An 11225-nucleotide genomic window follows, 5' to 3' on the forward strand; every position below is an offset into this window, starting at 1 on the left:
TTTATTAAATGGGTTAAGCGGGTTAAAAACGGGTAACCCGTTTAATAAATAAGTTGAGTTTGGGTTTAAATTTTAGACACAATTATTAAATAGGTTGGGTTTGAGTTTGTCTCTTGCGACATGACAAATATCCTAACCCGACACGACCCATTGACAACCCTATTTATATGTAACAAAGGAGTGAGAGTAAAATAGTCTAAAAAAATAATTAAAAAATAATAATAATAATAATTGGGTGTTAGAGAAGACCTTATTACAGGGCACGTTTACTTACTTGGAAGGAAAGGGAATGATTACAGGGTAAAAACATTCATGCGTTTACTAACACATAAAGGAATCGGAATGATTCCGGATAAAAGAATTTATGCGTTTACTAACACATGAAGGAATCGGAATAGATGTAGGTCCCACCTCCTTATCAGGAATCGATTCCTGAATACTCAGGAATTCGATTACGAAGGAGGGATATGGGTTTAGGAATCATTCCTTCGGAATCAATACCGATTCCTTTCTTCTCCCATTCCACTTGTCTCCGATTCATGATTTGCCAACAGTCTTTATAGGTAACAGAGAATTAAAAAAACTGAGGTAAGTAGAATAAATGACCCTAGAATTAGAGTAAAATTGTAAATTGACAAAAACTCTAATTTTTATTCTAAGTTCCTTTAAAACATGCAATGCATATTGGACATGTTTTCACCAACATTAAAATGTTCGATCCATCACATCACTTGTTACTGTTTTCCCAAAATACAGTATAGTGATCAAACCGTCACGTTGCTTGTTATTGTTTTCCCAAAATACAGTATAGTGATCAAACCATCACATTCATCTAATAAAATAACCTACACGTTTACCATACATGCATAGTTTTTTTTTTTTTCATAGTATATATGCATTATTTATGGATTAATTGCTCTTGTTTTTCAAATTAATCACATGATATATCATAGATTGTGGGAATTATGACCGTTTATAAATGTCGAGTATATTGCTCCTAAATCAAGGGGAACTCGAGAGATTTGCTCCTTAATTAATCAAACAGACACACTTGACTCTGATCCTTAATTATAATCAGTGATCTCGATCTTGTTTTACAAAGGACTTAAATTAGTGTCTACAAAATATTAATTTAACGTACGTAATTATCTCTCTTTCCAACTTATATCTTGACAAGCTATAACCACATGAAACATTTTAACAAGAAAAATGATAAAATTGAAGAATGAATTATTCAATTAGATACCGTATGAATGTTATTTACGGTTACAAATAATTAAAAAAATATCACTAAATTAATAATTAATTAGTTGCATGATACTTATGTATTTTATTTGTTAACAATTGGCAGGTGGTAGTAACATAAAGGAAATTGAAGACCAATAAAAAAAAGTAGGAAAAATTTCACAAATGGTCACTCAACTATGACTCATTCGACACTTTAGTCACTCAAGTTTCAAATATATCACTCTGGTCACTCAACTATTACATTGTCAATCACTTAAGTCATTTTGTTAATATTTTTCATTAAAAACTATTATAAAAAATACTCTTTGGGTGACTTAAGTGATTAACAGTATAATAGTTGAGTGACCAAAGTGATATATTTGAAACTTCAGTGACCAAAGTATCGAATAAGTTATAATTGAGTTATCATTTGTGAAATTCTCTAAAAAAAGTATGATTTCTCTTGTCCGGTAGGGCCAAAATCCACGACATCATTTTAATTCTTCCAGCTACACCTACACCAGCGAAGAAAAGAAAAAGAAAAAGAAAACGAAAAGCATGGTGGCACTAAAAGGTTGCCTATATAAACGGAAGGCGTTGGTGCAGTTGGAAACCACCCCGGCACAACTCATCTACTTTCTGAATCTGTTTTTCTTTGAAACCGATCGAGGTATTTAACCGAAGACATCCCAAATCCAATCCATCAGTTTCAATTCAAGTAAATTCAATGGCAAAGGTTCCTTCAGTAACCCTAAGCTCCTCCGGTGATGAGATCCTGACCATGCCTATCATCGGCATGGGAACTTCATCGTACCCTCGGGCCGACCCAGAAACCGCCAAGGCTGCCATTCTCGAAGCGATCAGAGCTGGTTACCGACATTTTGACACCGCCTTTGCCTACGGGTCGGAGCAAGATCTCGGTGAAGCCATAGCCGAGGCTCTCCGTCTCGGACTCATCATCTCTAGGGATGAGCTCTTCATCACAACCAAGCTTTGGGCTAGTTTCGCCGAGAAAGACCTTGTGCTGCCGTCCATCAAAGCCAGTTTAAGGTAATTTTGAATCGGAATCTACTGCCTCTAACTAACTACGTAGGTAACCAGCCAGAATATTAATTAATGCACACATATATGTATGTATGTGTGTCTATATATATATATATATATATATATATATATATATATATATGTATGGTCCAGTTTTAGTTCTACAATATTAATGACAAGTCGGTATAAACGGTTTGATTAGAGTTGACTAATTAATTTGATGCAGGAATCTTCAACTAGAGTACATTGACATGTACATCATACATTGGCCTTTCAAATTGGGAAAAGAGGTGAAAAGCATGCCTGTTGAGAGAGATCTGGTGCAGCCCCTTGATCTCAAATCTGTTTGGGAAGCCATAGAAGAGTGCAAGAAACTTGGCCTTGCTAGAGGTATTGGCGTTAGTAACTTCACATGCAGTATGCTCGAGGAGCTTCTTTCCTTCGCCGAAATCCCTCCGGCCGTCAACCAAGTCCGATTACTCGACGATTCATTTTAATTAGTTCACTAAGTCATTAATCCTAATTCAGTTAATTAACTCAAAGTTATTGAAATATGTATAGTTGGAGATGAACCCAGCTTGGCAGCTGAAGAAATTGAGGGACTTCTGCAAGGCAAAGGGTATTCATGTCACGGCTTACTCTCCGCTCGGAGCAGCTAGGACTAAATGGGGTGACAATAGAGTTTTGGGGTCAGATGTGATAGAAGAGATTGCCCTAGCCAGAGGGAAAACAACTGCTCAGGTATGTCGAAGGTACAAAATTTACGAGAGTTTGGGAAATGCAATTTTAAGGATTGAAGTATCAAATTTGAAACTAATGTTGATGAATTAATGGTTGATGATTGCAGATATCATTGAGATGGGTGTATGAACAAGGTGTGAGCATAGTAACAAAAAGCTACAACAAGGAAAGAATGAGGCAGAACCTTGACATCTTCGACTTCTGCTTGACCGAGGAGGAATCGGAGAAGATGAGTCATCTTCCACAACGGAAAGGGGTTACCTTTGCCTCACTTCTAGGACCCCATGATATCGTTCTGGAAATTGACGCGGAATTATGAGCCAGACTTGGTCACTTATTATTAGAAGTTTCCGGAACTTTGCCCTGGCATATATTTGCTGATGCAGTCAAATGTTTGTTGGAAACATATATAGGTTAAACAAAATAATGTAGTTTATGTAGGACTATCCGACTATATATATATATATATATATATATATATATATATATATATATATATATATATACACACACACACACACAAATTTGCTCACTTAAGGGACTGTGAAGGACAAATTAATGCATCTTAACCACATGTATTAAATATAAATATAAAATCAGAAATTATAATAACTTGAGACTGTGTGTTTATTTTCAGCCGTCAGATTCATTTGTCCCTTACAGTCTCCTTAAAAACTATCCCTTAGGTGAGCAGACCTTTTTATATAGGCTTTTATATATATATACACACAATAATATTAGTTGATGATTGATGTAAGGCTTGCGGCATATATTGTCTTTCTTTATTTAATTCATACCTACGAGCACCTTTCCTTTGTTTTGTGATTTGTAGTGATCGATGTTTTCAAACACCGTATATACTTATTCCCCCTTCATACGCACCATTCTTGTCATTTTCAAAACTTTTTGCACAATGAAATTTCGAATATATTTTGTAAGTTTTGAACGTTTTGATGAAGCCGGCCTTGTAAGACACCAACAATATGTGTACATCCATTACAAAATGCATCGTTTCAAAATATTCGATCGCAGTTAAAACCGGAAAATTATCACGCGGTTCGCTGTAGATTCCCGCAGGTGATGGTTGAGTGGCTGAATGTTGACCAAATCTACTTTGATTATATGCCATGAACAACACGACAGAGAATTAGATATGGAGATAAGCCTTTGCATTGATGTGATCAGTAACGTTGGCCACGTACTTTCACATCCAAATTGATCGTTCTACACGTACTGTGTTGTCTTGTCATCACATTGCATGTTCAACAGTCCAAATCATAAAGACTGAGAAAGAAGTTATGTTCCATCACGATGATGAATTATTAGCTAGCTAGCACCATGATGGTCCCAATGTTAGGTCGAATTATTTTTCGGTTAGTACTAACGTATACTGTGGTACGGCTAGCCAGTTTGATCGCATCCAAAGATTCCAAACAAAAGGAATACAATTGACCTAACGAATAAATATGTAACAATAAAAGCAAACCAAGTTTTTTCTCCCTATCGTCTACACAGAGCCCTAGCACAGTCGCGCGCAGTCTCACCATCTCTAATACCCACTCACTCACTTAGGTTTAGGGTTTCAATTGGAGTAGTAGAAGAACAAGATTTTAACCCAAAATATGTCATATTATAAAGTACTACAATGGAGTTTTCTCTATAGTAATTTAAACCCCTAAATCATGATAACCAGAACCAAATTGGACGTCCTGACAATTACCAAAACAATTATTGGAGGTCATGAACGGCACATGACAAAGCCGATGATGAACCGCCGGGACCGGCGGCCCCATCATAGTCCCATTCAAAATCTTCAACTCATCAACCCTAGCAGCCACCTTTCGCCTTAACTCTTCCAACGCCTTGAAGTACTGCTCCCATTCCCGTTCATCCATCATTGCCAAATCCACAGCCTCATCCCACCAAAACCCCTCACTCATATTCATTTCCTTCATCATCTTCTTCTTCTCATCCGCCATCTGTTTAATCCCCGTGGCTTTCCTCTTCAAATCCTCAAACTCCTTCTCTGCCTCCACGTACTCTTTGTTGAACTCCGCCACCAGCAAATCGCCAGCCTCCTCATTAACTCTGACAACTGAACTAAGACCGTTTTGATAGCTCTCGAGCACCGTGTTGATGTTCGGGTGTCCATAGCAAAACACCTTCCCTGCGCCAGAGAACACTATAATGGCCACATGGGCGCCGCAAAGCACACTAAGCTCGCCGGCTTTTTTGAATATGCCGGCACGGCGTTTTGAGAATGTGACTTGTTTGTTGCTAGAGTTCTCTAGCTTCTTGATCTCAATTTTCTTGCGGCCTTGGGTCTTCTTGGACATGGCTATCGATCAAATTGAAATATTGAATATCAAAGAGAAGGTTATAAATAATGAAGATACTATTTGGCATTAGCATGGTTATCAAGGAAAATTATCATAATTTTTCCTTGATTTTAGCAAACAGCTAAAAATTAGGATAGAAAATATCTAATTAGTAGTGATAAAATTCCTTATAAATAATGAAGATACTATTCGGCATTAGCATGGTTATCAAGGAAAATTATCATAATTTTTCCTTGATTTATCTTAATTTTAGCAAACAGCTAAAAATCAGGATAGAAAATATATAATTAGTAGTGATAAAATTCCTAATAAATAATGAAGATACTATTCGGCATTAGCATGGTTATCAAGGGAAATTATCATAATTTTTCCTTGATTTATCTTAATTTTAGCAAACAGTGAGGTTTTTGAATATAAGTCCAATTTCATTTCATCATAATGGATGCAGTCCATAGGTAATTTTATAATCAATTTAGATCCATTGACTATTGTCATTATATTTTGATGTCCATTTTGCCCCTTGAGTTAAATATAGAAACAAATTAATTGCTTTTTAGCATTTATTTATTTATTTTTCAATTTGAATTTTGAACCCATGATGAACTTGCAATAATTCATAATATAATTAGTATTATAAAATTAACAAATAGAGATGAGAAATCAACCTAACTGGAAGGTACAAAAAAAAGTTCATCAAAACATTCTATCTAAAAGATACGTATAACGGTATAACCTAAATAAGAGACATAAATTTAAAGATTTCCTCGATTGTAGGTATACCATAAATAAGAGATACGTACCTAAGTAAGAGATATACATTTAGCTAAAATCAAGATAGAAAACATATCTCTTACTTAGGTACGTATCTCCTATTTATGGTATACCTACAATCGAGGAAATCTTTAAATTTATGTCTCTTACTTAGGTTATACGTATCTTTTAAATAGAATGTTTTGATGAACTTTTTTTTGTACCTTCCAGTTAGGTTGATTTCTCATCCCTATTTGTTAATTTTATAATACTAATTATATTATGAATTATTGCAGGTTCATCATGGGTTCAAAATTCAAATTGAAAAATAAATAAATAAATGCTAAAAAGCAATTAATTTGTTTCTATATTTAACTCAAGGGCAAAATGGACATCAAAATATAATGACAATAGTCAATGGATCTAGATTGATTATAAAATTACCTATGGACTGCATCCATTATGATGAAATGAAATTTAAAACTATTTATTTGCAAATCATAATTACTTCTCTCTCGCAGAATCATTTGGCGTGGTGGTGACTATGATATAGACCTGATTTTTTGTTACATGATTGATATGAACATGTCAATAATTATGTAACTACATAGCTAGAAACCTTAAAAGGTTATTGATTGAGACGTCATTGCCTTATTTTATGAAATACATTGAAATTACAAAATTCATAGTGGACATATTGGTAGATAGCTAGATTCTTCGGATCTTGAAGAGTATATAGACAATTTTTTTTTTTTTTTGAATAAAGTAGATAGACATTTTTGTGTCAAATAAATGTAAAACACAATTGACATGCATATAATTACATGGCCCAGCAATGAGCAATTATATAAAAGCCCACGCGAATCATGATCTTGCAACACAAAAGCAAAAACAAAAATAAGAATCCTTTTGTAGCTTAGCTTTATACATGCAAGACATAGGTGGTAGCTGCTGTGTCTGCCAAGTTAATTTAGAGGTGACATCATTAAAGGTTTCTTCAGTAAAACTAGGATCATGTGGTGATGAAATTACTATGCCAGTAATCGGCATGGGAACTTCATCGCACCCTCCGGTACGTGGACCGTCAAACGGCCAAGGCTGCCATTCTTGAAGCAATCAAAGTGGGTTACCGCCACTTTGACACCGCCTTCGCTTATGGTAATTCAGAGCAACATTTGGGGGAAGCTATTGCTGATGCTCTACGTCTTGGACTCATCGAGTCGAGGGATGAGCTCTTCATCACAACCAAGCTTTGGGCCAGCTTTGCTGAAAGAGATCTTGTGCTGCCTGCAATCAACACCAGTCTAAGGTAATTAGGATCCTCCCCATTATTTTTCTACACTTATCTTTGGCTAGTTAACGAGATATATATGTTGAGTTTCTGTTGCAGCATCATCAACAACCCAATTAGTTATTAAAGGCAAAGAACAATACCACAAGAGATCTCTTTTTACATGGTATTGCAAACTCACCAAACAATTACATGTACATATATATTTTGGTAGGAATCTTCAAATGGAGTATGTTGATATGTACGTAATACATTGGCCATTAATTCAAATTGGGGCGAGAGATGACGGGTATGCCTCTCGACGAAGATCAGGTACAACCCCTCGATATCAAATCTGTTTGGGAGGGCATGGAAGAATGCAAGAAACTCGGCCTAGCAAGGGGCATTGGCGTCAATAATTTCACCTCCAAGATGCTCGAGGAGTTCCTCTCCATCGCCAAAATCCCTCCTGCCATCAATCATATACGCACATATATATATCGATCCATTACTAGCTAGTAACGTGAGGTCGATGTTTTAGGTCTGTTACTGATAGAAACTAGAATAGGTGCCCGCGCGTTGCTGCGGGTGTTCAAACAAAATATGCAAGTTTGGATGGCTAGAGACTTATGTTTGCAACTAACATTACCATTAATGTGAATGTTCTGATAATGTGCAAATATACAATACAACTGCTGTTGACACAGCTTGTCAAAAATATATTGTTCTACTTAATAGGCTAACCTAGCTACATTTGATCTGTCTGCTGAAAAGAGGTGTTGATGTTTGTCACCACATATTAGCGGAGGTTCTTCAAAATGGTGCTCACAACCTCGACCACTTCATTAAGAACTTGATTCCTTAAAGGCTCTTCATTCCAGGCCCTCCTATAGAAGACCAGAGGATGCTTGAGCTCGAATCGTACTCACACATGAATACTATCTCAGCAATAAGATAAATTTACCTCTGCAAAATGCAAACTTCATTACATCTTCGGCAACATGCATCACAAAATGGTGTCTTTAGTCCTGTTTCTGGAACGTGCTTTAAAAAAATATTCAAACTTAGATGTGAAAAGTTATTAAGTCAATCTATTCCAAGTATTTGCAGGATGACACTTTTTTTTTAACATGTGTTTATCATCTTCTCTCTCAGCATCTGTCTTTCTTTAGGAGTTTAGGGAGCTGTCATGTCTAATACATTCTGCAGGCAGAGCCGGCCCTGAGATTTTCGGGGCTCTAGGCGAACTAAAAAAGTGGGGCTCCCTGAAATTTTCTGAGAGTTTTAGCTTGAAGCTTAGCTTCTACATCTCTCCTTTGCGTAAGGCTTAATCAGGCGATGAGATACATCATACGAGTCCATCACTGCATGCAAAGCATCTAATTTTTTTCAATACAGGAAAGGCATGTGCAAATCATTTGTCGATAACTCAAGGTTTAGATCGAGTGTATGAAAGAAAGTCCCAGAAAGAATGAAAAACAAAATCAGAATCAACTCATAAAGGCACCAATCCACCTAGCCAAGATTCAGTTACAAAAACAAAAGTGATCAAAAAGAGAAACACAACTAACCCAGTAAGGACAAACTCAGCAATCTAAGATTAAGATTTAAATAAAGAAATTTCAGTTAAAAAATCATGATGAACCAAAGGCATGGATTCAGGAAAATATATTTACAAAATTTGCATATATAGATAGATAATAAGAACCTGAAGAGTTTCTTTCATATGTTCATCTTTTTTAGTCAAAGAGAAATTTATAAATTTAAACTAAATCCATCGTTCCTCTCATTTAAAAAAAAAAAAAAGTATTGTTGATTGGAAAAAAAAATGTCTTGTTGCTTAGAATTGAGATTCTCCGATTCTGGAGGTGGGAGCAGGGAGGCTTAAGATAGAACAAAAGTCTTGTAAAGTCAGAAGCACGACAACAGTGAGTCTCCAAACATACTAATTTTTTTTTTTACATATATATAAAAGAAGATGTAAATTTTTTGGGGGCCCATGAAATTGGGGGCCTTAGGCCTGTGCCTATTGGGCCTATGCCCAGGGCTGGCTCTGTCTGCAGGGAAACCTCATCATACAATAAACCAATCTCAAATTTCAAAGAAAGACACAATCAGTACCTATGTTGCTAGAGTTATTAATAGTTAATCATTAACCACTCAAGTTCAAATGTTTTGATTCAAAATGATATGAATATTGTTTCATGTTTGTATCTATATTAGAAAAAAATGTTGAAAGCAAGTGCAATTGATAAGAAATGAATTAGTTAGCTTATCTTATTACCCAAAATGCAAGCAAAGCACATAAGCTAGCTTCTCCAAGGCCGGCCCTCCATCAGCACCCCTCATCTCCAAGTATCTCTTCAACCTGACCTGAATTATTGGAAAAGACTAACATTGCAAATATACCATTAATCAACCTAAAGGTGCTTATGATATCAGGAAATCTATGAGTTAAATTCCCATAGCCACTCCCAGATAACAAATGTATACCAAAAGACATTTCTAAATAAGCTTGGTAGCCAAAACGGCAGTGATGATGCAACCAAACTCTGCTTAATGATCAAGGAACTACATGTATGTTTTAATAACCAATAAAATAGTTAACTCAAAACTATGGTCCTTATGATAACAAGAAGTCTATGAAGTAAAAATTCCTATAGCATCTCTAACATAAGGAGTTAGATTTCTAAATAGGCCTGGAATGCAAAAAGGTAAAGTTGGTGCCACAAAACCGTACTCATATAATTGCAGAACTATATAATATACTTTTTTTCCGGTAAGGCATTCACCTTGAACTAAGCTTGCGTTTTCACTTCAAAGTACTATACAAACTGAAATTTTAATACCTTAATCTTCCATTCACTTCCCTGACTATCTCAGCAGTCGACCTAACACCTAAACAAACCCCAAATCCAAAAATTTTGAGTAATAAAGCCATTCTACCATGGTCTTGATCGACTTTTCGTCAATTTCTCTTATTTCTCCACCTTATTTCTATGCAACAGAATCACTATGCCATGAAAAATTCTACAATGTGTTAACGTATGACATGCATACAATTGCCTTAAAGTTGTAAACAAATATTACATGTAAAGATAGGAAATTTATATACATTATGTTTTTTGCTTTGCAAAGATGTAGGATTCTATTTGTGAAAATCATGGGCAAAGAAGAAAACCAAAATATTACCATCAGACCTTGTGCTGCTTCTCTTATTCTTCAAGCCTTCACTCTATTTGCTGGAGCTACACGAAACAAAATTCACAAAATATTTACATGACCTCCTTCATCAAGAAAATCCAGATACGTAATATGTATAATGAAAGTAACCTGCAAATTTGATATAACCAAATTGCATTGCCAAAAGCGTTGATGTACATAAATATGCAGTTGACTAATAGTTCGGTTTTGCTTCCTCTTATGGCTATAATTTAATCAGGAAATTAGAATGCTTGCTTAACAATAACTTTGCTGCAGTTTATAGTTAGGCATTTATGATTCTCTGCCTACACAATCGTACAAATTTAAGCTCTATATTAATCCAGAGAATTGTGGATTAAAGTTAGGTTTAGGCAAATTTCATTACAGACAAATATGTACCGGCAACTTGGCTATACCAAACAGAATGATACTAAACTCCACTGAGCAAATACTATAATTGATAGCCTCATTGCACAATCTGTAGCCACAAATAGATATTGTTGATTAAAAAATTTCTACTAACTTAACATTCAATAAGAGCATAAAATACAGCAAACTATTGCAAGAACGAAAAAGGAACTCTAAATTGCTTACCTGAAGACCCAACTCAATCAATTTATTGATAACCCCCAGCTGCAACATCTCACCAG

General features: G+C 35.5%; 2 protein-coding genes, 1 long non-coding RNA gene and 1 pseudogene across 3 annotated transcripts; 2 read left to right on the top strand and 2 right to left on the bottom strand.

Moving 5' to 3' along the window:
• The first annotated feature begins 1799 nt into the window (after positions 1–1799).
• LOC112197683 (D-galacturonate reductase) lies at positions 1800–3477 on the top strand. The gene is made up of 4 exons (XM_024338448.2): positions 1800–2277; positions 2498–2741; positions 2833–3012; positions 3119–3477. Exons 1-4 carry the CDS (start codon positions 1955–1957, stop codon positions 3329–3331), a joined length of 960 nt encoding a protein of 319 aa, XP_024194216.1. The 5' UTR covers positions 1800–1954; the 3' UTR covers positions 3332–3477.
• Positions 3478–4637: 1160 nt separating this feature from the next.
• LOC112199791 (agamous-like MADS-box protein AGL62) lies at positions 4638–5485 on the bottom strand. Its single transcript, XM_024340756.2, has one exon. The coding sequence runs from the start codon at positions 5346–5348 to the stop codon at positions 4680–4682; it is 669 nt and encodes a 222-aa protein (XP_024196524.1). The 5' UTR covers positions 5349–5485; the 3' UTR covers positions 4638–4679.
• A 1424-nt stretch (positions 5486–6909) lies between these two features.
• LOC112199792 lies at positions 6910–7890 on the top strand (annotated as a pseudogene).
• A 455-nt stretch (positions 7891–8345) lies between these two features.
• On the bottom strand, positions 8346–10961 carry LOC112197073. The gene is made up of 3 exons (XR_002935550.2): positions 10564–10961; positions 9656–9744; positions 8346–8574 (listed from the first exon to the last, which is right to left on the bottom strand). It is a non-coding gene; the product is annotated as an uncharacterized LOC112197073 (long non-coding RNA).
• Positions 10962–11225: the final 264 nt, after the last annotated feature.

Source organism: Rosa chinensis, chromosome 4 (assembly GCF_002994745.2).
Source record: "Rosa chinensis cultivar Old Blush chromosome 4, RchiOBHm-V2, whole genome shotgun sequence".
Lineage (NCBI taxonomy): Eukaryota > Viridiplantae > Streptophyta > Magnoliopsida > Rosales > Rosaceae > Rosa > Rosa chinensis.

Excerpts from the sequence above, each read along its gene's own strand:
- LOC112199791 (XM_024340756.2), bottom strand. The coding sequence starts at position 5,348 with ATGTCCAAGAAGACCCAAGGCCGCAAGAAAATTGAGATCAAGAAGCTA.
- LOC112197683 (XM_024338448.2), top strand. The coding sequence starts at position 1,955 with ATGGCAAAGGTTCCTTCAGTAACCCTAAGCTCCTCCGGTGATGAGATC. Across the intron at positions 2,278-2,497 it reads TCCATCAAAGCCAGTTTAAG|GAATCTTCAACTAGAGTACA; the intron begins GTAATTTTGAAT and ends AATTTGATGCAG. Across the intron at positions 2,742-2,832 it reads TCCCTCCGGCCGTCAACCAA|TTGGAGATGAACCCAGCTTG; the intron begins GTCCGATTACTC and ends AAATATGTATAG.